The sequence below is a fragment of the Bombus terrestris genome, chromosome 9 (assembly GCF_910591885.1).
Source record: "Bombus terrestris chromosome 9, iyBomTerr1.2, whole genome shotgun sequence".
NCBI lineage: Eukaryota > Metazoa > Arthropoda > Insecta > Hymenoptera > Apidae > Bombus > Bombus terrestris.
In genome coordinates this window covers 14,056,839-14,083,877 of record NC_063277.1, presented here as the reverse complement: position 1 = coordinate 14,083,877, position 27,039 = coordinate 14,056,839, and the positions used below count along the sequence as shown (strand labels likewise).

General features: G+C 37.5%; 5 protein-coding genes across 8 annotated transcripts; 3 read left to right on the top strand and 2 right to left on the bottom strand.

Moving 5' to 3' along the window:
* Positions 1 to 1,188: 1,188 nt before the first annotated feature.
* Positions 1,189 to 4,316, top strand: LOC100649508 (cyclin-dependent kinase inhibitor 1C). 2 transcript variants are annotated; one of them, XM_048408310.1, is made up of 4 exons: positions 1,189 to 1,268; positions 3,288 to 3,512; positions 3,742 to 3,903; positions 4,063 to 4,316. In XM_048408310.1, the coding sequence occupies exons 2-4, from the start codon at positions 3,297 to 3,299 to the stop codon at positions 4,186 to 4,188; spliced, it is 504 nt and encodes a 167-aa protein (XP_048264267.1). In that variant the 5' UTR covers positions 1,189 to 1,268; positions 3,288 to 3,296; the 3' UTR covers positions 4,189 to 4,316. The 2 variants fall into 2 exon arrangements, with proteins under 2 accessions (XP_048264267.1, XP_003397818.2); XM_003397770.4 differs by lacking the exon at positions 1,189 to 1,268 and adding an exon at positions 2,912 to 3,026.
* Positions 4,317 to 9,627: 5,311 nt separating this feature from the next.
* On the top strand, positions 9,628 to 11,743 carry LOC100649736 (cyclin-dependent kinase inhibitor 1C-like). The gene is made up of 3 exons (XM_012312000.3): positions 9,628 to 9,715; positions 10,036 to 10,293; positions 10,983 to 11,743. Exons 1-3 carry the CDS (start codon positions 9,704 to 9,706, stop codon positions 11,265 to 11,267), a joined length of 555 nt encoding a protein of 184 aa, XP_012167390.1. The 5' UTR covers positions 9,628 to 9,703; the 3' UTR covers positions 11,268 to 11,743.
* Positions 11,744 to 12,275: 532 nt separating this feature from the next.
* LOC100650044 (zinc finger protein 512B-like) lies at positions 12,276 to 13,958 on the bottom strand. Its single transcript, XM_003397775.3, has 3 exons — positions 13,768 to 13,958; positions 13,026 to 13,208; positions 12,276 to 12,784 (listed from the first exon to the last, which is right to left on the bottom strand). Exons 1-3 carry the CDS (start codon positions 13,783 to 13,785, stop codon positions 12,359 to 12,361), a joined length of 627 nt encoding a protein of 208 aa, XP_003397823.1. The 5' UTR covers positions 13,786 to 13,958; the 3' UTR covers positions 12,276 to 12,358.
* A 4,118-nt stretch (positions 13,959 to 18,076) lies between these two features.
* LOC100649386 (flocculation protein FLO11-like) lies at positions 18,077 to 21,060 on the top strand. The gene is made up of 6 exons (XM_003397769.4): positions 18,077 to 18,207; positions 18,442 to 18,690; positions 18,839 to 18,922; positions 19,012 to 19,062; positions 19,144 to 19,264; positions 19,602 to 21,060. The coding sequence occupies exons 1-6, from the start codon at positions 18,145 to 18,147 to the stop codon at positions 20,789 to 20,791; spliced, it is 1,758 nt and encodes a 585-aa protein (XP_003397817.2). The 5' UTR covers positions 18,077 to 18,144; the 3' UTR covers positions 20,792 to 21,060.
* Positions 21,030 to 26,619, bottom strand: LOC100645052 (neprilysin-4). Of its 3 annotated transcripts, XM_012311999.3 has the most exons (17): positions 26,262 to 26,615; positions 25,663 to 25,735; positions 25,428 to 25,525; positions 25,265 to 25,318; positions 25,132 to 25,189; positions 24,705 to 24,895; positions 24,385 to 24,622; positions 24,030 to 24,282; positions 23,676 to 23,952; positions 23,450 to 23,605; positions 23,079 to 23,314; positions 22,895 to 23,004; positions 22,744 to 22,802; positions 22,614 to 22,662; positions 22,354 to 22,540; positions 21,915 to 22,091; positions 21,030 to 21,446 (listed from the first exon to the last, which is right to left on the bottom strand). In XM_012311999.3, exons 1-17 carry the CDS (start codon positions 26,272 to 26,274, stop codon positions 21,273 to 21,275), a joined length of 2,403 nt encoding a protein of 800 aa, XP_012167389.1. In that variant the 5' UTR covers positions 26,275 to 26,615; the 3' UTR covers positions 21,030 to 21,272. The 3 variants fall into 3 exon arrangements, with proteins under 3 accessions (XP_012167389.1, XP_048264333.1, XP_048264334.1); XM_048408376.1 differs by lacking the exon at positions 23,450 to 23,605 and having other exon boundaries at positions 26,262 to 26,619; XM_048408377.1 differs by lacking the exon at positions 25,132 to 25,189 and having other exon boundaries at positions 25,428 to 25,735; positions 26,262 to 26,320.
* Between the last annotated feature and the right edge of the window lie 420 nt (positions 26,620 to 27,039).

Here is a 27,039-nt window from a genome sequence, read left to right as displayed (position 1 = left end):
GAATTGCAACCATGCTGCATACGAAATGACACAACACGAAGGGAACCGGAGGCTGTGCAACTCTGTGTAATTAAACAACCGCGTATGTTTCATAGAATACGAATTATGAGAGATTATAGATGATAAAAAGTAGATATCGTGTATACGAATTAATACAAGCGTGTACAATGTACTTTATATTACGTATCCCTAGAAAATCATTTAGGAAAAATTGTCATGTGTAAATGAGACATTGAAACTATAGAGCATGGAATATGGATTGAAATTTCAAAAGTTACGAGTTTCAGGTTGTATCGTTTAGCTCAAAGATGAGATTAAAACAAATACTCTGCACTTGACAGACGACAAACTTGGTTTCATTCGCCTCACCGAATGATACGATCTTTCGCTCCAATCGAAATATGTAACACGCAAGAAAAGCTGGAGGCACGGCTCTACAGAAGTCAATACGTCTGACGTCAGTAAAACGTGTCCGATATTGAAATCTCAAACTCGTTTTCTCGATCGATGGGTGAACTGCTCAGTACATTAAGTCAACACGGAAACGATATACGATAAAAGTACGGTTACGCAAATTATTGTATAGATTTTGAATGTAATATGTAATATCGTTGCAGCGGGTTTGTTCGAGATTTAGGAGGAATTCACTATCGACAAGCGTGAGTCACAGGAGAACCAGCTATGTGAAGAATTTTGTAATAAGGAACATGTCCCTACCGCCTATTGTAATAACTCAGGATACGTTTGCTAGGATCCGATAGGTCGACAGAATACTTAGAATTACGATTAAATATGATAGATAATTTAAATTTTCATGGAACAAGTTAGCTAATCGAAATGCAATGCTACTGCAAATTATTGTATTACGTAAACACGATTCATACAGTAATTAAAAGTCTATGAATATTAATTGCCGATATTACTTATAGGAATATTAATCAACATACTTTGTCTCTGAATTAAAAGAGGGAAATTGAGAAATATGTTCGTGACAGTGAGTGAGAGAATACATAATTCAAAACAAAAAAAGGAAGGACAGCACATAAGAAGTATCCTCGAGAAATGAGTAAAAGCTATTGAATAGCAGGCATGATTATTTGTTCAACAGGCAGGGAACGACGTAGATTGACAGAACGAGTGGCAACTGATTCTGATTTGCGTTTCATTTATGTCAAAGAAATCGTTTGTGAAACGACGATTTGCGGTGCGAATCAACGAGATCGTGACTGATAATAATCCACCCGTTTCGTTCTTAATCAACCACGCAGGTGTCTGAAATACTTTTGTATATTACATTACGCTTTCTAAGTTTCGGGTCACTAGTGACGAACTTTTATTTTTCTTTTTCTCGCCGTTTTGAAATATATCGTGTTACACATCACGCAACTGGCTATAAGAAACAATGACCAACGAATATAAAATTCTAAAATTTCGTGTCGACGATAAAATTGTCGTGTTTTACCGCTGGTCATGCTGGAACTGGGTTTAAATTAAACTGTCTGTAGCGCGACTGATACAATCAGGGTATTGATGAATAGACAGGCAGTCGCAAAGTATGCTATACGAGCAATATTTATTTGAAATTTGTTTCAAGAGTTAGTTAAGGTAGTGAAAACTAATTGACGAATCATTTCTGTCACTCGTTTACGATATTTCTTTCGATTGCGATCGATTCGATCTATATTTCAGATAATTTCACGATCAATTATTTGACAAGTCAATGAATGAAATATATAAGAATCAGGATTCAATAGCATAATAAGCTGCTATTAATAATTGTACATTAATAATTGTACAGTGACAGCTAAAATAAATATTCATCAAATACATGATTTAGTGCACGTTAATCATAATTCCCAGAATAATAATTACTCAAATCAAATATCTTATTTATTTTTCGAAGAATATTTTTACGAAACGATTAATGCAGCATTAATTCTTTTTTTAAATTACTACTTTCCGCTCACTTGGTTGAAAGTATCAAAATCTTATCGGAAGATAGAAATAAAATTCACACAGATTATACGTATACATACACAAAATTGTGGTGAGACTGGAAAATTGCATACGAATTGGGAAACGAAATTAGGAAATATCTCTGTTGCTGGTAGAGATTTCTGAACGTAAAATTTTCCTGCTTTCCTGTTTCACCAGCTACTACTCGTTATTCTGCCCAACTATATTGCGTAATTACGTAACGATTTTCTACATGCACCTCCGATTTTATGCAATTAATTGCAACATTAATTACAGCCGATCGATTAGCCGTAAAATACTGTGTGTTCACAAAAGGTGACAGTTTCTATTTAACAGTCTCTTATTTCGTATTTCCTCGATTAAGGATTTTTTCGACGTTCAAAGATAGAATCACGAATTCAGCGAATAACAACATTCTCGAGTTTCTGGCTTTTAATCACTTGAGTCGATCGATTTTATACAACTTTGTTCTATTCTTACCGATTCGAAGTGTTTCTCGAGAAAAGAAGACCGATCAACTAGGTACAAGAAATAGACGGTACATTTTTCACAATGCGCACGAGTATTTGTCGCGAACGAACCCAAAGACTTGCCACGATCTATAACCGAAAAAGATCCAGATTCTCAGGTGTCTCACGTTCGCGCGTTTCCTCCGATCGATATGCCGCAGACTCTGAGTCTTCTCGTTAGAGTCACGGAGCTAGGTCGAAAATGTATGCGCGCATATATACCTATCTGCATAAAGTGCCCGCGTTCTATTTACTAGCCCCGGTTGGCGCACGTTTGGCGTGTTATACAACTCCCTGTGCACATTATGTATTATAATGTGTAACGGTATGTGGCTGTACAGTGAGTAAATAGTATATAGTAGGTGTGGCGATAGCGCACCGAACGGCCATTGGCTTTTCATTGGCGGGGTGTACGCGTGAAATGAAAGTGAATTCCCTATATAAAGGGTGGTTTTCCTCCAATGCGACAGAACCAATTTAATTTACCAGTCAAGACGCACTAGCCAAAGTAATAGCCAATCGTTTACCATGAGGGCCCTGGTACGTTTCACTCAAACTCCGTGTTGACTTAAAGTTCGTCTCTTTTTGTGATCTCGAGAATATTCAGTGCTCGTAGTTACACGTAGTTTTTGTGAGCTTTTAGTGAAAATGCGGTCTCGAGCGTCTCGAAAAAGAAATTTATCTTGGAGATGTTATCGTCCTATTTAAATCCTGCGAGAGTCTTAAATCTCGTTAACGACTGATGTATCGGTATAGAAACAATTTTGGCCAATCAATCATATTGCATTTTTTATTCTTAAGGTATTCGTGATGCTGATCTCCGTGGCGTTCGCCGAAGACAAAACGGTCCAGAAGCGTGGTCTGCTCGGTTTGGGCTATGGTGGTTTGGGACATGGTGGTGGCCTGCTCGGTGGTGAATTGGGACACGGCAGTGTTGCGGTCGCCATTCAAGAGAAGCCTGTCGCTGTTCCAGTTCCAGTCCCAAAACCATACCCTGTCGCCGTTGACAGGCCAGTCCCAGTAAAGGTGAGGAAATTGTCTGAGAAGAGTCTTAGTTCGTGTTACAAACCTATTATTATGAAGCTTAACATGCTTTATTAACTCTTTTTATTACACTGTTGCGTTTCCAGGAATTCTACTATTCGATTAAAATCCAAGTTCTATGAATATCAGCGTTAAATGAGATTAGAATTAAATATCTGTATCAAGACGAGAGGTCCAACCAGTATCGTGTATGACACTATGTTTTCTTCAGGTACCAGTTGCTGTCCCACACCCAGTCCCAGTGGCGGTTCCAGTACCCCAGCCATACCCAGTAGTGCAAACCAAGACGGTCGCGGTTCCAGTCGAAAAACCAGTCCCAGTCACGGTTCCAGTTAAGGTTCCTGTAGCCGTGCCCGCCCCATACCCCGTCAAGGTAAGTTAAAGGAACCGATTCTTTCAACTTCCTTGATAATTTCATTAATGAGCCACGATCCGAATATAGTAGAGCTTTTATTAAATTTAATTTTTGAATTTCCTTTTGGTTCACACTTTAAAAGCTTTCCTTCATTCTCTATTTACTGTTTACTTGCAGGTACCAGTGGCTCATCCCGTTCCAGTCGCGGTTCCCAAGCCGGTTCCAGTCGTCGTTCCACAGCCAGTTCTCGTTAAAGAACAAGTCCCAGTCCTTGTTAAAGGATACGGCTTGGGACACTACTAGATGAATTTTCCTTTCAATCTGCCACACTTCCATTCCCACCTAACCACTTCCGCAGCATCGCAAAAGACATTATGACGAGAGCAGTACGAAAACACATTCTGCTTCGTAGTTGACACGAATCATGCAATAAACTGATTTTATAAATGTTTTTTAAAGTAACGTTTTGTTATTTCTTTTTAACCGTACCATTTCTTCGATCTTTGATGTTGATTAATGCATTTTGCATGTTGATTGTCGAGTTATCTATTACGAAATATATTTACCACACACGGATTGCAACGCTTGGTAATTTCATATTTGCTTAGGAATGATCGATACATTACGTGCTCGTATTACTACGTCAATTAGCATTAAGTTTTTGCCATCGCACAGGCGAACGATCGAGCTTCTGTTTCCTTGAAAAGAGCATAGCTACTATAAATTATTAACTAATATAATAAACTGAACTTGGCGTGTAACATAAATTAAAGAGGCAACAAAACAGAAATACTTGAAATCTATAGAGGGTAGCATGGATGGCGTGAAGACCTCGGCCGATCGTAAAATTATTGGCTGGCTGCAGCCGTGTCGCATTAATGACTAGGAATTTCTACGGTATTAATTATCCGCGTATAAAACGTTTCGACACTTCCTTGCGCGACAGCCCATTACTATACTTTTACGAGCGCTATCTGATTCGCCATTGTATAGAAACTACCCACGAGTTGGCGATGTTCCCAAACCGAACCTTGACTGCGATTTCGCGCGGTCTGGGAACCTCCCTTACCCTAATTTTCAAGATCTCACGATGTTCACGGAATGCAGGTCAAGCGGTGAACTTTCCTTTGGATTTCTATCTATCTCTATCTATATATAGAAGACAGTTTTTTTATATATTAAACTAACAAAAGGCTACAGAAAATTTTCCAAGAAAGCGACGCGCTAATGAAATGCCTCCATCAAATGAATTCCTGCCCCTTATGGTAGGCTATTTCCCCGAATTGTTTGCAATTGCTTGTAATAACTTGTAAAATATTTTAGAGCGTATTTTCTGCTTTCGACACGGATTGCATCCGTCGTCCCGTTTTCCGAATTTTGCTTCACTGCTTCGCTCTTACTGAAAGGATATGTACAAAACTATACATTTCTTATTCATTACGCACAGATATATCCTCGAACAAAACAATCTATCGTGGAATCATATAAGAAAACGGTATTAAAAATGCAGATACTTCAGTTTATGTCTCATAATGTACTATTCATCCCCGTTCACTTCTAAAGAACGCATGCAAATAGTTATTAATTTTTAGAAAGTACTTCGTTGTGCCAATCATTATCTGCTTCATACATACCGATCAGGTTACAACATCTCTTAATTAACGTGATCCTTAATTGCCGACCTTGTCACGTCGACGTTATACATTTTTCTAGATCCACGTAAATCCAATGACGGGAGTAATAAAAATTCGAAATGTTATTTCCAATGTTATTTCCTCGGTTAACATTTGATGCTTATTGGCGAAATTTGCAAATACATGTTGTTTCATTGAGTCATTCTGGAAGATTTATTCCAACTCTCGAATTAGTCAACCATGTCTTGATGAACTATTATGGAAGAAATATTCGACAGAGTATCGCATAGACTCAGTACCATCTGGTTCTTTATCTTCTATCATACATTATGGTCCGAACATTAAACTTTCATTGATGGTGGGTTATTCAACGACTTGAAAACGTGCAACTCAGCGAATTATCACATACTAAACGATTACGCAATATTTTTTTTTTAATGTCACGCTTAAAGCATCAAAACTCGAGTAACATCGTAATTATGTAAGGGTTATTCCGTTCGCTATACGAAAGTTAGCGCGAAAGCAAAAACAACCTCGAAACGAGTTTTTTTACGCAGCGTGCGTGTCGCTTGAATATCAGGTTAAATTCCTCTTGTCTGATTAATTTCGTTCATCTCCGGGTAAAAAACTACGTTCACTTTATGAAAGGAATTTTTAATCTTTAGTAGATAAAATTTAACAAAATTTGATAGATTTTTTAAAAAATATATTATGCAATCTACACGTTATTTATATCAAATTTTTATATCAAACTTTCTGATAGAAATTTATATGTTGCAGTAAAAATTGATTTTGACAATGTTTAGGCATTAATCAATTCTCTTCTTCGCGTTACTCTTTTTTCGCAATTAACTTTGAGTAATATCTTATAGGATAACGTTAGAATAATAAATCTGCGTGTATCATCTAGTCTCCATATTACATAAAAAAGTTATCGATATATTTCGAGAATTAATTATTCCTTCATCCGTTGGCAACACACGTGTTCTTGCCAATATTTCTCGTGAAATTCCTATGGGAATATTTCACAACGAAATCATTTTTATAAATCGGCCTTCTCGATTATTAATGTATTCATGTAGTAAACTTGAGCGACATTTCGGAGTACTGGAGTACGAAAATACGTTATGAAATGTTAGAGAGCTATTCATACGACTATATATTTTGCCTAGAAAGCTGTACGAAAATTACGATTTACACACAGTATAAAATGAGTTCAGACTTGTTAAATTCAAGCGAATAACGACTTGTCTAAATCTGTATACATTAACGTAAGGATATCGCATAGAAATGTTTTGCTTAACATTTAAGGGATCAAGGATGATTCCCTTAAAAAGAAAGCCAACAATCGAAGCGCGATCAGAGAATAAAACCAGTTCATCGGTATTTAGCTATTTCGAAATTTCTTGTCGATTGCCCAATAAGTTAATCCCCTTCATCGAAGTAGTTTTTGGCGTTTCAATTTTGACGAAATATCGACATCGAGGACGGAAACAAAGTTTACTTTCTTTTTGGATAGAATACATAAGTGAAATCCAGTGCCATTCTGTCATGCAATAACGGACCGATCATGCTCATTTTCATGACAATAAACGGCTTGGTCGGTGTCGTAGATCGTTACGATATGAGACCAACATAATTCGTACGTGAAACTTTTGGTATGTTTCTACACGCGATCGGTTAGTCGCGCAATCGTTCCGTTCCCTTTTGCCCACTTAAAATGGAACAAATTGGTCGCTTTTCAGGTGTACGACCAGCAATAAAGATTTATACCTGGTGATACGCGTTCAAGTTGTATTTGTAACGCAGCTGCAAAGCGTACTTGCTACTTTATTACTTCCCTTCATTCGCAATTACCATACGGTTTCATACGAGACAAAATCAATTTTGCAGTTCGAAAGCTATCGATGAATTGCTGTTAAAGCTCGAGAAAATGTCCGACTATGTAGAGTCTTCGTTAACGATATCCTTTTACCTGATACCACTTTCGGGATCACCCTATAAACTCGTTGATCCATAAACGTAAGAACAATCAGGAAACCTGTTAGGGTAAACGTAGCGAAATACGAATATGGAATTTTCGTTGGTTGGTTTCGGTTGTGCAATCGCGAGGAACGAACCCATCTCGAGCGCGTAACAAACGGACCGTGGAGGTTTGTATGCTGAAAAGAAGGGAAAAGGACAAAGCCAGTTTCCGGTGTCGAAACCGACCGAGAAACGATTTATGCAACGAACGACGTGCGTATTCCTCCATGAAGATTCGTACCGTCTCGTACCTTCGAAAATTGAATTTCTATCCGATCCATTTGCATACGTCGTGTCGTAACTACGAATCAAGATCGATGTTTCGACGAATGTCAGTCGATTGAAACGCACTGATTCTGTTGAGAATGTCTTTCATTGGAAACATTAGAATGCTTAACATTAAAAGATTAGTATTCTCTTTACCACAACTCTGCACTAATTGTAAGAGTATCGTTCGAAAATGCAGCGCGCACACAGATTTTTTTCAGGTGAAGGTACGGCAGAGCCACGCTCACTGCTTAGACGAAATAAGTCATTGCGATGATCAATTAACATTGTTGCAGGCGCTACAGACCTTGTAACACTAAACATCTTATCTGCGTAGCGCTTCCAAGGGGTTAGAAAAATCTACTTATTCCGATCAAGGTAATGAATCATCGATGTTAACAGTACAAAATAACAATCGGTCTAATAAGAACAAGGTAAACGAGAGGGACTACGCTGTTCAGAATCTCAGCGGATTATGTGGCTGGTATGCGATGTCTCCGAACAAAGCGGTCCAGAGGGTTCTTCTGCATAAATTTCCTACGAGCGGACCCTTTTCTTCTTCTCCTGTTTAATACTGTCTTCCCATTTATAACAAGGCAACATTCTTGCACAGGAAGATCGTCGATGTAGTTCGAAATGTCAAGCGCAAAAATTTGAAATTCATCAAGTCGGACAACAGCTATCAATTATGAGATGTAGATTAGGATCGCATCGAGCAGCAATTCGCATTTAATTTGAAATATACAGATTATAAACAAGTCGTGAACAAAATGACTGGACGTTGATCGTATATTGATTGATTTTTGTTAAGACAAATGTGGTTTTATCAGAAACAAGAAAATTTGATTATTATGTAAACTGCTTGAATTAATTAAATTATTTGCATTTTCGGGATGATATCTATCCAACGCAGGTATCGTTCATTTATTTCAGGAAAAAAAAAACAATCGGAACATGCCTAAAAAAAATTATTTAGACACGATTCCAGCTAAATGTATTTTTGGTCCACCTTGATATTTTCTACCTCGTTACTTGTCTTGAAGAACATTTCGATGTTTTTTATTGCACTGCGTCATTTTATTTGCATAACGATTAAACTCGTAACGAAGTATATCGAGCTAAAACCAGAAATAGCGATCCTAATCTTTTTTCGACGTAGTATTTTATTTAGAGTATCAAATCCATACTTATGTCATACATATTATACTCCGCTGTTTCTAACGATGTTAACGTAACAATCGCCTGCCACGTTATAGTTTCTCAGAGATCATTTTGGACAGGCGGCTACGTAAATGTCGAACATTGCATGAACCCACAAAAAATTCGGTCACTTTCTGAAATGGTAGCATTCAGTTCCAAAGGAAAGGGAAACACATATCCCACGGTTGAATTATTTCAAGAATTTTACACTCATGAAGTCTTCCTAAAGATAAAATGTAATTTCCAAAAATCATTTCGCCTTTCCTCATTTTTGCCCCTGATGTCAGATATATAGTAGTATATGTGTGAGAATAGTTTCATATCAAATGTACCAGAAAGAGGAGAACTTTTGCAAGTGATTAATGTGATAGCTTAACGCTTCAAAATATAATTAAGAAAAAACTCAACAAAATATTGCAATAAAGTATTAATCTGAATTGGTGAAGGAAGGCCATAATGTATCTTTCACAAAAAGCGAGCGGAAAGAGCTTTGCCTTGGATTGCTTTTCGGAGACCTCTGTTTGCCCCCACGCCCAATTTATTCTCACCGTTTCTGTAGGCTCGACACTGCCCACCACCTCCGACCTGCTCAAGGGTTCGTCGTGGTCGTCACACCGTATAAAAGCAGAGAATCTTCTTGCTATCTCATCAGTCGCAAAACAACGACGAACCAACTCCAACAGCGCAGTACCATGAACGCTAAGGTGAGCAATTGAACATCTTGGCAGTCTGACGATCTTGAGGATCAGTCTCTGTTAACGATCAAGACCGAGTTTATCCAGCAGCAGTTGAGAGGACTTGGTTTTTTCATTGAAACAAAACTATCCTATACTTTTCAAAATTGAATACATCAAGATTAATCGAGATTACTTTTCAAATAGAGACTGTTCTGTTATTAGTGATACACTACGGTTAAAACATAAGCATTATGGTTAAAACAAAGTTCTGTGCTATTAAGTGATTTTGTCGCGTCATGAGGAGTGATTCTCTTTTTCTTAGAATTTGATTATTATCTTTCTTTCAGCTCGTCATCATCTTCGCCTTCTTGGCGGTAGCCTTCGCCGAAGAACAGGCTGCAGGCGAAACAAAAAAAGACAAACGAGGAATCTATGGATTGGGATATGGTGGTGGTAGTTATGGTGGTTATAGTGGTGGTTACGGCGGTGGTTACGGCGGCGGTGTGTCAGTCGGCCAAGTATCTGTCTTAACCAGGGAAGTTCCAGTTCCAGTGCCACATCCAGTCGCTGTTCCCGTTGAGAGACAAGTTCCTGTTCCAGTTAGGGTAAAAATCTGCATTTCTTTAGTTCACTCATTAGCAACCAGTCGAATATAGGAACGAACAAGAGTGTTCCTAGATCTTAATCTATATCGTGAAAGCTCTGGAAAAATAAAACGTAATATAGATAGGGAAATTTTTATGTCGTCGCAGCGTGAAATCGAGAGCGACATGATCTTTTACGGAAGCTTTCCGACCGATTTGCATAACAGATCAAATTTGATGCGCGTTTCTATCGAAATCAAGACAGCTAGTATAAACGAGAATCTCGAGGACTTCGAGCTCCCAATCACGCTCTATTTATCACGGAATATCTGTTCGCATGATTGGCAGTCAGCGCCTTCATCATCGGACGTTAATTAACGTTTCAATGTAAATGTGTGCTAGGATTTCGTAAGCCAAGAATAATCTCACACGTGCGTGCTGGCTTTCTTAGAAAACTTTGTAAATCTAACGGCTTCATTTTACATGCATTCCTCGATCGATTATGTTACTTTTGCTAATCGTATGTATATGTATAATATAGAATTGCAACAATCTATACGGTCAACCATTTTGAGCTAGCTTCTACTTAAGAAAATATCAAAATTTTATCGTGAATTTGATGAAAGTACATCATCGATGTGTCCCTTGTGGACACAATGAAGAATCATTGAACGTTGCTCATCTAACCATTGACATGTTCTTTTCTTTAGGTACCAGTAGCCGTCCCAGTCGATCGTCCTTATCCCGTTCACGTCCCGAAACCCTACCCAGTCCCAGTGACCAAGCACGTCCCAGTCCCAGTTGACAGGCCAGTCCCTGTTCCAGTCAGCGTACCAGTCAGCGTACCAGTCAAGGTTCCAGTACCAGCTCCATATGCTGTTCCAGTCGTGAAACAGATTCCAGTACCGGTCGCACAACCTACAGTGGTCGTTGAGAAATACAACAACGGATGGCCAAGCCATGGTAGTTATCCTTCTGGCTACTCCTCCTGGTAAACATCAACTCTTTTCGCGGACTCGAGGGAGCTAGCTTCGGTCATCGAAATAAGGATATCGTTGCTTAAAACCCGAGCAACTGTAGGATTCCATTGCTGACAGAGAAATTCCGTGTTACGATTCTCCTCAAGATCGAACGAACGAAGAACTCTCGAAGCAAACCTGTGAACATCGATTTCACGTGTTATTTACTTTATCGAAATTTTATTTTGGATCTCGGTGTATCTACGATGACACGAAGATTGGTTCCTTTGGATAATGGAACGGTTAGTAATCCATTCCGAGTGTCCGTAATTGTCAGATATGATTCAGCGGACTTCTTCGTGAAATGAATAAATGCAATTGAGCGTCTCACTTCTGTGACGTCAGATGTAATTGTTCTATCGCGATGTAATTAGTTCTCTTTTCCTCTGTATATGTAATTCGACGCTTATTTTACATCATAGAAATAATAAATTTCTCTTTTCGTACTAAAACGAGTAATGTTTCTTTTAAACTCCTTAACACTAAAAAAAAAACATACCCGTAAAAATGTATTACGGAAATAGTGCTTCCAGCTCAATTTCCTGATACAAGAAATAGGAATTGAATTCCGCGGTAGTTCCAATTGAATGACCCGTTATAGATACTTGGCGCTAGATCTGAACGATCCCTTCGCTATACTTGGATCGAACATGGAGCGATTTTTCATGCCCGGAATAGATCGGAAATGATCTAGGCATCAGATATAGATCATGCAGACATTGAACCAGTCGTGTGACTCATCAAACCGTAACACGATAGTTCACTTTCCATTTTACCGAAGCGTGAAAGATCGCTCGACGTCGCAGCCGAGACATTTTTCTCGGATACTGTTCAACCATAACTTTGCTACTTCGATTATTCTTTCGAGAGGTAGTTAATCGAAGTAATACGATAGCCGGTGTTAGAAGGATCTGTAACTAGGATACCATGGGTTTACGAAATATAAAGTTTTATTAAAAAAATGTAGCAAAAGATAAACAGCGACAACAAGAACAAACTACAAACAGAAACTTAACGAATCAGGCATAATAGTACAGCGTATGTACAACTGAAATTGCAAAGAGCATTCAATGATGCGAATTATAATCAGGTTGAGAGGGTTGGAAGTGTCCTCCCTGTCCATCTTGATCGTGCCCTTGCTGATTCACCGTGTAAGTGCTGTAGCTTTCCGGTTCGTGGCCTCCATGACCTTCGGAATCGTACCCACCAACTCCGCCACCGATGCCACCCTCGGAATGGCTACTCGCCTGATATGGAATCGGGTGTGGTACTGGGTAGAAGACAGGCTTATTCACTGTTACCGGATGAGGAACCGGAATCGGTTGTGGTACCGGGACAGCCTTTGGCACCACCACCGGTATTTGCTGATGAATCGGAACCGGAACCGGCTTGGATACCTCGACTGGCACGTGTTCCTGGACTTTCACTAGCTTCGTATACGGAACTGCGATAGGATGGTTTACTGGCACCGGAACAGGTATATGATGGGGTACCTATGAAAGAGAAAGGAATTCTAGATCAACGAAACCACCTATAGAGAGGATCAATCGGTTTCTGATTTTGCAGAAAGAAACAAGATCGTTGGATATATTTATTTGAAGTTCGTGCTATGGGCTACATGATCGAATAATTTTGGTGCTTTTCGACTGTTTTTTAAGATTAATATGTATGTTTATGTTTAAAAATTGATGATAAAGTTAATAAAAAAGACTGTTATGTTTTGAGAAAGAATACCTTGACTGGATAAGGGACTGGAACTTTGACAACAGCAGTCTTTGTGACTTTGATGATCTTCGTCGGTATTTCCTTCAGATGAACCGATTGAGAGATAAGCTTTGGTTCACTGACAAGACCATGCCCTTCCAGGGATGAAAAATGAGAGGCTCTCGCGGCGGCCACAGTCAAGGTGAATAAGAACTGCAAATATGTAATCGCGATTAAAGTTCATCGAACCATGTTCGATTTCGGTTATAAAATAATGCTTAAAAACGAAAAACTCCTTTCATCTTTTAATCTTTCCATAAAGATAAAAATTGGGCAAACATTTGTCTATATTAATCGATTTTATTGTTAACACAAGTGAACGGTACAGTGGGAACAACTTTCACTCCAACTGTATTTTACACAATACAGAACCGTAAATATCGACATATAATCTGCGTATACCAGTGAGGAATGCATTTCAAGCCAGAGGATTTGCAGTACTTTCTCCCAGATCTCTCTCGAGTAGTCACTTTTGGGACGCACGCCCAGTTTGACAGAAAAATGAAAAGGATCAAGCCAAGAGTCGAACAGTTACACTTTATAACCCTGACTCCCTTTAATTCACTGGAATTCACCTTCACAAGATCGCAATAAAAATGAAAATGATACAAAATCGGTATATCACAATGGTCAATCTGCAGATCCGAGATTTCCTTGATACATCGACGATTTATGGTCTTAGCGATACGTTAGTTGTCGATGATGAACTTACTATTCGCCACATTGTCATCCGGTTCGTAGGTGTAAGCAGATAGGTGTTTCCGATGGGACGAGTTACACTGACAATTGCACTACCAGCACTTGCTTATATACGAGGACCTTCACCGTCACCGATTCACGAAGAAAGCACTCTCTTTCCGACTGGCTTACGTTCTCCAATCTTGTCTCCGCTTCTCCCCTTTTTTCCTTACTCTTCTCGTAGCGTTCCGCGAGTTCGATGACCGCCGCTACGTCCGGTCTCCCTCGACGAACATTACGCTTGGTTTCAAGTGCAATTGAAATCGATCCTCTCCTCCTGAATGCGCATCCTCCATCAATCGAAATGGGATTCCTGGTTTCGTAACTGACCTCGTCAAGCAGCTTCTCTCGTTGATGATTCAATACCTTTGTCCATTAATTTCTTCCTCGCATTGAAGAATAAATAGCGACGAGTCCATTGAGAACCACCGTGTTACGCTCTTTCATCGCATGCTGGATACTGTAATCTTTCTTTCAAATAATTACCTGACAACAGTTTCATCGTGTAAATTATACGGTCTTCAAAGCTCGTTAATATCGCGTGTGATATGTACAATAATACGTGATCGAAAGTTTCATACAATTTTGCGCTATGACATTTTGTTGTAGTCATTATTTTATTATTATATTGTGCTCATTGTTTTAAGAATCAAAATTCAATTAGAAAATTCAAGCGTATGTATACGATACTTATTGACTGGCAACCACCGTTCACCTTTTAGCTTTAAAATTATATTCGATCGACTTTCTAGATCTGTAGAGAATACTACAATTCATTGAAGAGCTAGAAATATTAAATATTTTGTTTCACATATACATCCATTGTATATAAATTCCAGAGTATTAATCGATTAAGTAAATATACTTTTTCGGCTATCTAATCTCGCTATGCAAAATGTTTTCACGCGTCGCTAAATCGTACAATCGTCTTTCGGATTTCCTCTGTGAGTCTTCCGCGGACGAAGAGATCGTATTAGGTAGTAGTACTTCCTACGCGAACTCGTAGTGTAATTTCCTGCTGTAAAAATGGTGAGAGTAATCGACAATTCTGATATGTGAACCGCGCGAGGCGATTCACGGCCGAAGGAGAGAACGGTGAAAGGATTATCAAAGACTAAAAGAACGTCCAAAGTAAAAGGACTAATCTGGATCATCTGGTTCTTTCTACGCTCGCGCCGCGCTGTATCTGTTCGCATGCATTCGTGCGAGGAAAGGACTTGCTGTCTTTGCTTATCTATAAAATAAAGCGAGGCTATGTTATACAAGTAACAAGATACTGCTACAGCATGTCACAATCTATTGAAGATTGTATTAATTGGATCTCCCATACATAGTTAACTTTTTCTTATATACGTAAAATTTATTACATTTCTAAAAGAAATCGAACGTTTTTTCTAACAAACTTCTTTTTCCTTCATTCATAAATAAAGTCTTATTAAATAAATAATAAAGAAATAAAATCTTATTTGATAATTCGATTATTCGTGGCATGGATGCGTCATAGTAAGCACATTAAAATGTATATGCTTCCAATCTAAAAACAAAAGTAACGGTGCCGGCCGTATAGTCTTCTGGCAAGGGTAGTAAAAACCGGTTCAGTACAAAAGCAAAAGTAAAATCATTATCCGCTCAGCCCTTTCTCCTCTCACTTTCGAAGAAAACTGGTGATCTCGTATCGAAATCAAGTATCTATTGGCTACATTTCGTGCAGAACATGCACTATATATCTACCTTTAACACGTAGTTAAATTCCGCATCAATTTTTGATGTAATGGAACATTAATAAGTAGCAGAGCACAAAAACTATATCGTGTAATTTTTATTTTATTTGTCTTTCAGGAGAAAGGCAGAAAGTGGCAAAAGGTGTAAAACGAAAATAGCCTCTCGAAAGAGTGCCTCGTGAGAGGAGAAGCATTCATGTCTGACATATAAATCAACTGTAGAATCGAATCGAATCGAATTTCGTTTTACCTATCACTATATAACTAATTCCTATCAACTTTCTTGTATTAAAGAATGAAATAGAATAATTGCTAACAGAATTAATTGTCAACTAGGCTGCATGAACTTAATACCCAAAGTATCAAGCTACGATATAGAATCTCATACGCTAGAATGAAATCACTTGGAAATTTGATCCACCGCAAGAACCTACTTCCACTTTGTTGCTCAAAATGCAAAATAAATTAAAGCAGAGTCAGAAAAATGACAAGAGGGAAGGGAACCTGGTAGCTTTTTTGCGGTAGCTGGGTGAAACGCCAATTGATACAGATGGAAGATAATCAGGATAATTAGAGCGCGAGCTTGATAGCCTTTCCTTCCGTAACTTACCGGAGAAGTGAGTTTATTATAACCAATACATATAAACGAACATATAATATACTCTCGTTTAGTAAGTTCGTGTATTTGCATGTGCTGCCAAGCTTGCCGGTAATATATCGTATATACCTTCACTTTCACCGTAATTCACTGTGCAGTTCCCTCCTGAATCATCTTTAACCTTGAAAATGTTATAGTAAATTTTCACTTAAAAAAGGAAAAGATTTCTTTGCATGATTTTGTGATTTTCATAAAAACGCTGATGCAGCTTTTATGGACTTAAACGAATGTCTACCTACTAGTTTACCGTTTAGTTTATCTCCTGTAAAAGAAATCTACGTACAGGTAACATTCTTGGTTCTCAGAGGATACTTTCAAGTTCTAACAACAGATAGAGCCACCATGTTATTAGGCGAGAAACTCAATTTCTACTGCTATAATACTTATGCCCCAAAACTTTCAGAGATTTGACGCGCGAAATTCAAACTTAACAATATGTAAACGACATTTACACGAGAAACTTGTCTTTAGAAAAAGCTGAAAGAATAATTCAACAACCCGCAACAAAATTTATTACACTGCCTTTTATTGTCTGTGTAAAAAGTAACCGAATGTTGTTGGTATTCCCTAAAAAAATTTAAGAAATTATAATTGTAGAAAATAAGTAAATTTTTGTACAATTAAATTTCTAACAGATCAGGATTTCTTAATATGCGGGTCCCACGAGTTGTTCGTTATGCAATTAATGCAATACCAGTGTTTTTATGTTATCCTATGGATAAGTCCATTTATCACATAGAAACAGGCTTATTTAGGCATGGCCAAGATATTATAGGTGTGGACAGTGGAATCCCCGCTTCCCAAGGTTACAAATCCATCCACTAGCCGTTTGAGCCATAAACCAAAAAGAAGCAAATCTCTTAGCTAAAGCACAAAAATATAATGAAAGAATTCAAAATTACAATGTAGGTTAATGTAGGACGATACAATTCATACGCAATCAGCAAAATTAACAAGAAATATTGCACTAAGATTATTCGAATAGTTAAGTGGAACGACAATTATTATGATTAAACAAATGCGATGGAGAAAATAATCAAGCGAGATGTGTTCTATTTATAAAGAAATTTCTATGAACGTGTATTTTAAAGGTTAATTAAAATAAATAATTGAATGCAAATTAATTACACAGTTATTTCTATTAGCTCCAAGGAACATTACACACATAACCGAATTTTTTTGAACATAAAAATTAAAAATCTTTACAACACAGTTAGTCTTTTAGAAGATCAGCTTGTGTGATAATGGTATGAAGTTTACTCTGTCGTCAGAATCGTAAAATTCTGCATAAAAACTTTTTGTTCTCTGGAAGAAAAAGAATTATAAGGATCTTAATAAGGCGTCTTCTGCATTTGGAAAGTTATAAAACATTGTGATGTAAGATACCTGTCAGATATGTATATTAAAATACGAAGTTGTCGCAAACTTAACGTTCGATCAGAGAGATTAATACGAATTATTTAAAGTTCGTTGACAACGGTCCATTAAATCTTACAAAAGTCTGACGTTCGTTATCCGAATATTTTAAAAGCTTCCTTTTCTTTTAACGAAGCTTGATAATGGGTGTATACGCTTTCACGGAATGTCGATATAAAAGAAAGAGAAAAAGATTGAAAAAGTAAAAGGAGAGATCAAAGTTGAGAAAGGAAACGTATAAAGATTTGCATAAATCATCCTTCGTTCCTATGGTGTTAAATATTGAGAGTAAAGTCTGTGGGCGCGAAAAGAAGGGGAAGAAGAAGAACACCAACACTGAAACAAAGTTGGAAGTTCTGTTTCCTGTGGTCCGTGTTTCGTGTCACCAACACAGTAGAGGATTTATTCAAGATACATTTTGTCCACGGCGATCATCTCCCTGACGCAGGCCTTCAAGAGAAGTCAATTAAAAAATCTAGTTCTTCCAATGCCATCGGATTGCGAAATAAACTGGAGGGAGCATCGGCCGAGTATAAAAGGTCGAAATATCTTTGGGATGATACTCGACTCCTTGTTCAAACATCATACGGCTAACATGAGGCTCTTGCTCGTCGCTCTGGTAAGGATCCTCTTTTACTGTCCCTTTAAAATACCATTCATAGAGATCTGTATAATCAGATATGTATTACGTAAAGTATATTGTTTAAATTTTGTACCTTTCAGCTCATAGTTTTCATTTCGATACAATTTATTGAACATTAATTAACAATTGAGTATTCATAAATGATCATATTTAATGTTGCATATTCAGCTTTGAAATTTGAAAAATATGTCAAAATCAAAAATATTTCAGATTTGCCTGGCGGCTTCTTCAGCTTTGTCGTTGCCGAAGCAAAAGAGGAATATCTTACCTGGTGATCCACGTTATGGAACCGAACATCATCATCATCACGAGAACGTAGTAGAAGACGCAGGATCCCTTGGTGACTCTTATGCCCAGATACCACAGACTGTCTATGGACCTCCTGGATATCAACCAGGTGTTCCCTTAAACAATCAGTACTTGTCACCACTCAGTGATGCCAACACACATCCCGCACCGGTACTGTCTTATGGAGTTCATGATACTGTTCATGCAACTCAAATAAACTTAATGGAGCATAGAATAATAGAAAATTGTAGTTGAAGAATTCTTATACAGAATTCCTTGCAATGATAGAAATTAATTTATAAATTATGTTTTTATTTAGATTCCTGAAGCGACCAATACCTACTTGTTGCCAGAGGAAACGGTATCAACCACCACGGTTTCGGTGCCTGTTGAAGGAGTCAAGGTACATACATACATATATATATATAACATATGTATACAATTTTTTACTTTTACGAAATATCGTATCGTCCAATTATTATAATTTTTTAGTCTGCTATACCGCCTGCAACTTCTTATGGAACTCCGGAAAGTAATGTTAAGGTATATCGATATTCTCTATAATCTGTTCGTTTCAACAATTACTTTGTTTTGATAATGCACGTTTAATCTAAAAATTTTCAGAGCACAGTGGAAACTGCAGCCACTTCCCAAGTGAAATCTACAGTCACAAAGGTAAAGACGGGAGTCCATGATGTATCTCCATCAACTGTGAATGTTGTTGAACATACGCCTGTCGCAAAAGGTAAATGCTCTTTTACACTAGATATTTCTTTAAATTTAAAATATACGATAATACATTGAAGAAATATTTTTGGTGACGTTACGTAATCCGAATTTTGAAATGCCGCGGTAAATCGTCAGTAACATGACATATAACTATATATATATTTTACATCCTGAATAATTTATGAACCAAACATTTTAAAGATGTTTCTTTGGAAATAAATGATACATATCTTCCACAGTTAAGCTGTAATATAAATTTTACGTTATTAGAAAATTATCGTGTTTCAATGTCGTCAAGTTTTAAATTTGCTGATTCTAATCAATCGTAATTGATTGGAACTTTTTGATTGCAGGAGTTACACATTTTACTGGTGGTGTGCAAGCCCCCTCCTTGGTTACAACAACCATAGGAAAAAATGTTTTTGGCAGCGGTCTGCTAACTGAAGCATTACCCAACACATACAGCTCTTACGGAGGAGTCGTCCACGTGCCCGAATATGACGTTTCTTCCCACGTTCCTTCCATTCTTTATTCGCCAAGATTCAATTCCTTTGACACTGTTTCAACTGGACACAGTAGTCTTAATCCTGTAGCATCTGATAATCAGGGTCTAAATTTAGATGTTCCTCTACCTCTTTCATTTAAACTCCAAGTCAGTAAAAATGTTCCAAACACCTATTCTTTCCCACAACCTGTCGAATTTCCTACAACATATCACGTTCCACATTCGCTTACACACGTCGTGCATCATACGCAGCCTGTAAACACCTTGTACTCCTCACCTTCTATCTCTTCCGTGGAATCGCTTTCTCCAGCACAGCATATATCTTCCGTGGAAACTTTAACTCCTCTGGGATCAGCTCACACTGTGAATACTTTCTCGCCGGTGCACTCCGTGGAAACCTTATCACCGGCGCACTTGGTGCATACCGTAGAGTCCGTGAAGTCGGTGGAAACCACGCCAATCCAACATACCGTGCACTCTATTCAATCTGTGCCATCGGTGAAAACCGTGGGAACTCTAACATCAGTTGAACATAGTGTGCATCCAGTGCAATCCCTAGAGACGGTATCAACGGTACGTCCTCTGGAACCCGTAGAGGCCGTGACGTTGCCTCCATTGAAGTCAGTGGAAATCGTGTCACCATCGCAACCAGTAGAATCTTATCATACGGTATCCGAAGTAGTTAAAACCAATACACCTGTGGTTCAAAGTCACGTTCAGACACAGAAGGGACCGATAAGCGATTTTTTCCAAAATCTTAATATCTCGTTGCCCTCGTTTCCCTCGTTGCCCTCGCTGCCCTCTTTCCCTTCGACCTCTTCCTTCTTCACCTTTACTAATTCCCCCGTAAGCTCAACAACCGCAATCCCATTAGTGGAAACATCTACCCCATCTAGCAGCTTTTTGCCTAGCGCTTATAGCCAGGAAAGTGTCAACATCGATACTTCGTTATTACACAATGATAACCTAGTGAAAAGTGTTACATCGAGTAACGAGTACGTTCAACCCACGGATGCCAAAGGTGGATACATTTATTAAAAGTACATTGCAAATATTTTCTGTCATGAAGTATAACAAAAGTGTTGGATGAGATGTTCGTGTCGTACGATGCAGAGTTAAATTGTAGTTGAAAGGTCTAACGCGTTGGAAAAGTATTGTCTTGAATGACTGTATGCAATAAGTAACGGAGGATTCCTAAGTGCAAACCTTAAATTTCTGATCGCCTGAGATAAACATTTAGTTAATACATGAATGTAAAACCACGAATACATGACTGTTATAAGTAAATAAAATTCTTTTATTATAAACACGGAGTTGTTTTATTACAACGTTGTCATTTTTCAACAATTGCTCTATATTTTAACACACTTGTTACTGAAACTACTTGTCTTGGTTACATTATTTCTTACAATCGATGGTATTAGTTAAGATAATAGACAAGTATAAAAGTTTGATTATTTAGGGGGAGGAAGATTCAGAAAATTCCTATGAAAATAACTTTGTTCGAAGAACTGTGTCATTACCACAATCTGCATTTTTCTGAAGGATTCATGTTTGATCCCACAGGACATTTCCATGCTTCGCTGAATTCCTTTGAATTCTTGAGAACCCCGAGAAGTCTCACGTGTCCAGGACAATGGGAATCTTGTAATATCCATTTCAAAGATTTTGGTGTGTAGGATTCGCACCAAACCTAAGTAGGAAAAATATTTTAGAAAGCAGAATAAATTAAATATTATATGTATAATGAAGCATCTATACAAAATATGAGATAAACTATACATTAATTAGAAATATGCAATTTAGGAATATGTTAAGTAACGCTAAACAATATAATCATCTGAGAGTCGTTTACTGTTAATTTCACATCTCACAAATTATTTAAACAATTGCAGAACTTCCTTCAAATAACTAATTTAAATTACATGCGACGAACATTATTAATATTCACCGTAGATTGCTTAATTCATCCAAAAAATAGATTTTTCTAACATTCATGTAATCTACATATTTTTCAAAACATTTATTCTCGTTCTTTAGAATGTTTTAAACATTTTTACTTCAATGCTATATTTTAATTATTCTAAACAAGTTCGCCGTGAAAAGATTAAAGTCCAGGTTACGTAACCTTCGATAAAACATATTTGAATCAGCATCTTACATGCGCGAAACCGAGAAAAACAAGTTGCTCGTGAGTAAGGTGAGTGAATCCCGGAAGTAAAGGCTCTTGACCGTGCCTGGCCTTCCATCTTCCATAAGCGACAACAGCCTCTCTGAGACCTCCATTATCGGCTATATTTTCGCCCAATGTACGTTCACCATCTATATAATCTTCTACCTGTCCGAACAAATATGTGATCGATCCTATCGTTATCTTTATAAAGATATACATATAAAGTGGGAATAAGATCAAATACCAGTAAGGTCAAGATTTTTGTCAGAGTCAAAAGGATGCAAGTCGAGAGATGAGAAGGTAAAAGGTTCGCATAGCCTGAATTAGTTATAAAATAGCGTAACTTTGAATTTCATCTATCATGGTGTTTTGAGAATGTTTTTAGATTTGAATAAGTAATACGGACGAAAATAAATTTTGTCCTTACTTCAGCTTCATAATAGGTGTTGTAATGATGTATAAAACAGTCAGTTTTTTCAGTGTATTTTACAATAGTTTCATTGGTCCACCATTGCCTCACGTTCCCATTGCTATCGTAGTGTCTTCCACTGTTGTCGAATCCGTGAGTTAACTCGTGACCGAGCACTGTTCCGATGGCACCGTAATTCAGAGATCTGAAATCAAGAAATCCATTTAGGAAAACTAACTATTAATAATTATCTCTCACGATGATAATATTGTTCTTACTCGAGACCCAGTTCATAAAAGGGGAATTGAAGAATTCCCGCCGGTATAGCTGCATGCGTATTAGAAAAGCGATATAAATATAATTAAACGTTAGATAAGTTAAGCTATAATGATCTGAGGAATTACGTACTTATATGATTAAATTGATAGGTATGAAATGCATTTACATCTGTCGGATCAGTCGCCCAGCTAAAAAATAAAAAAAGTAGAGATTATTCCACAAAATTGTTCTACGTGCTTACTTCATGATGTTCATTTGTGTAATAAAATAAAATTCATACTACGACATGTTGTCATAATTAATATCGTGGATGCATTCCAACTCAGACATGGACATCAACCGAACAATTTGAATTATATTGTTCAAATATTCTGTTTCCGCGAGATCTATCTGAAAATATAAAAATTAATTTTATTGTCACCGCACCTATGCTCGAGCAATTAAACTAACAACAAATTTCTTACGCCTTCGTAATATTCGTTAAGCACTTTTTCATCGAACAACCAATCTGGGAAGCCAATTTGAGATTCCATTTTCCTGTTTTTCTCTATAGTGGCCATTTTTGTCTGCCGATCCATCCAATCGGTGCGCAAAACCATCGACGCGAAAGCTTGTTTTATGTCGTCCAGCATTTCAAACACCTTCTTGCCCTTGTTTTCGTGAAAGGATGGATCCACGAACAACCACGAGACCGCCATTCCTAGATTATACCAGACTTTGATGAAAGGCCGACGAGTTTCGTAAGAATTTTGAATACCTTGCGCCTTTTAGCCGATACAGGTTCTACCTCTACATATACAGATCCAATCTCAAAATAAAATTGTATTAGACTAACCCATCAATTCGTTAACCACAGACGCACAAAGCAGGGACTTCGATTCACCGATTTCGACACTAGTTACTGTGCTGGTATAATCTAGCCAAATTTTCCTTAAATTGTCGGATGAATGAGGTACAACTATGTCTACGATTACCCACCAAATGTAGCTCTCTAACACAGCAAGATAATTGTTAAGTAAGTTAATTGATTCTCAACAAAGGCTGACAAATTTTTAGTTTACCTAATTCTTCTTCTTCGGTAAGAGCCAGCATTAGAGCAACTTCCTTCAAGTATTCCAAATCACCTACTAATATCTTATCTGTCTTGTTCAAGTCTAAAGTGTCAATATCCTTGAAAACTAGCTCAATGAACGGTCGCCATAATGGTTTGGGCGTAACTGTCGAATTAACTTCCGACACGAACTCGTCAGTCAACTTCTGAAGATCGTCTACCAGCATATAATCATCATCGGTTGGATCATTTTCCCAGATGCTTTGATTGCTTTCCATACGAGATATCTGCAACGAAGTAATGCTTTTAATGACCAATTATCACATTATTGATACATGCAATATCGTTATTCGAATCTACTTACGTAATAAAAAGTGCCAGTTAAAAGGTAAAGCGTCTCGACTACATCCTCTAGCTCTTCCTTGTAGGGAAATGATGATTCATTCTTTAAGGAGCAAGTATCAAGAGTTCCATTATTCACGATTTGCTTAATTACGTCGCTCATGTACATCATCTCTGCCTCCATCATCTTACTCATCGTTATAATATCTTCGTCGTCGTCCAGAATCCAGACGCGTGACCTGATCCTATGCAGTCGTTTCTCAAGCTCCTTATCGCTGTCGATAAAAAAAATCCAATTATGGAATTGTATTTATGTGCAGTGATTGAAGCATCTGAATCATATATTAGATGTTTAAAAAGAGTAATAAAAAATATACTTGGGTAACGGATTTGTCATAATCGGTGTGTCGAACAGCATGATATTATTACTGGTGTTTCGAGGATCAGGAATAATGTCGAAACCGAAAAACACATCTTTTCCCAGAACTTTCTTCACCCTGGCTATTTGTTCGATATAACCGCTTGTCTTCTTCGTAAGCCCCGCAGGAATCGAAGGTAAATTGAGCTCCTCCAATAACTCGAACAACGGCGCAAGTCCCAGTTCATTTTTCGCGTCTGAAGTTAAAGCATAAAACGATCTACATTACTTTAATTGTCTTACGAAGATACAAAATAATTTAAGAAAATGATAACGTACGCTCGTTCATGCAGCTGTTGTACAATATCTTTGCCTGTGACACTGCCCATGGTACATCACTGTTTGTGGTATTATCTCGTAAGAGTTCTCTTATTTTCCTGTACATTCTTTCTCTACGCTCGTCGAACCATGAATTCGTCAAACTTTTATCTGGTATAGGATGTTCGTCTGACCATTTCCCACATACGTATCTGTAATAGCAAGAAACGCTATAAACACATAGATAGATATTATATAGAAAAGAATGTATCGATTAAGTATTTTGCAAATTATGCATGCAAACTTGAACTCATTGTCACTGTACTTGTTGCCAACGAGGGGTGAATCGTATCGTAACCGTGACTGTACGACATTGAAAACTATCTTTGTAACTTTGAGAGAGGCTATAGACTAAGTGTATCATTGTTTTTCAAACTAGAGTACTTACTTATAAAAATCGTCACAAGGATCTACAGAAGTATCCATAGATTCCTTCAAACTAGCAGCTAATGGAACAACCATTTCATAGAATCTTTTTCAATTTTAATTAAAATATAGCATAATATTGATTATTTTCTCACCTATGCGGACGCAATTTTCAGTTTCGCAAAGTTCCACCGGTCTGTAGGTTGCATCTGCAAATAGAGTTAATACAAAAAAGTAATCAATAAAAAGAAGAAGTATATATACAGATTTCGATAAGACAATATGAAAGATAATAATCTTAAGATAAACATTACTTACAAAGTATAATAAACACCAGGGCCACTATAACGGCTAAAGCCATCAGGAGGAACAATATAATCATCGTTAAATACGATACGTACCGTCGTTTCTTTAAGCTAAAAAAAGATAGTAAATCTAATTGGCAGGCTTGAATTAACAGCTTCCTCGCGGACTGTTTGATACGTGTAATAATACGATTTAATGAGCAAGCGAGTTGAGACAACCGGCAGACGTCAATCTCGCAATCACTTACTAGGCGTGCCTGGATCTTATCGGTACCAGGTTCTGGTTACTGGCGACCGTGTAAATCGAATTTACTTCATCTTCTGGAAAAAAGAAGTAATAGTATTACATATATCTGCTAAATTGAAGAAAGGATAATGATGGAAACACGTGTCGCTGTGAAAAAGAATACGTAGATAAAGTTTTAGTCCCGTATTTAAGTAGTTAAGATTAAATTATCGCGTTTTTACTCGAATGAGTCAACTCGATGTCGATACGAACGAATACTTTTAATTTCAAACCTCGTTGCTTTATCAGTTAAAACGTTTCAACAATTATCTTAATAATTTCTTATAATGGTTTAAACATTTTCTACAATTCAAAAGATTCATTACTTGTATATTAATTATTTATTTGAAGGAAATTAATAGAACGACTGCGACATTTACATATGTATATCGCGATGGATACTTCCTTCGAATCCATTAAATTCGTATACAACTTAACATTAAACGATTACGAAGGGATGAAGTACTACTAGGGAACTTAAAACAGACTATAGCGAGTTAAAATGGGGATGCACAGATATCGGTGGAAGCTACAATGAATAAATAGTATAAATATACTCACTGCGCTCGTTCATGGTGAATGGCCCAGTGACCGGATCGAACTGACGACACTGAACAACCTCGAGGGACAACGGGGGCTGTCCATACGTTCACATTTTCCTGCTTTGCCAGTGGTTCTCGTTACGTCGAACAACTCGTCTATTTTCACCTGTGCCATTGTTACATTCACCCCAATCACGTGTCTTGCTCCATTAAAACGGTACTTCGCACATGCTACTTCTTCTAGCTACTTCTCTTAGCTATATCCTTGTAAAGTTTTAATGAAGTTTCCTCGTCGTAGATTTTGTAAACGATCGAATATTTTGTAGACTAGGAAACGATTCGCTTAAGTTAAGCCAATGGTTATGCGCTCTAGGCGTGAACTTAAACTGAAATATGCAATAGTTAATGAAAAATTAATCCAAGTTTCGTTGCAAAGAAAATATTGTGCCCAGTTTAATCGCACTTGTACCTCTACACTGTGAAGATTGCAAGCAATCGTGAGATTATTATTTAAAATAGCCAAACTATTCGACCTTCGACACAGTTGACGTATGCAGAGTTTATCACTAAAATATGTAGGTATTTCCTTGAAGTACATGATCGATAATCGCCATCGTTCATGTGTTGAAGACTCTTCTCAAGGTTTATTTCTCATTACAGAAGGAATCGCTACCCTTCCCACTCTGTGGGAAACATAGTGCCTAAATTGGTTTGTCTTGAACAAACAATGGCACCGTACAAAATTGAATGGTTCATACATGAAATATCTATATATATTAGGAAATGCTATTTACGTA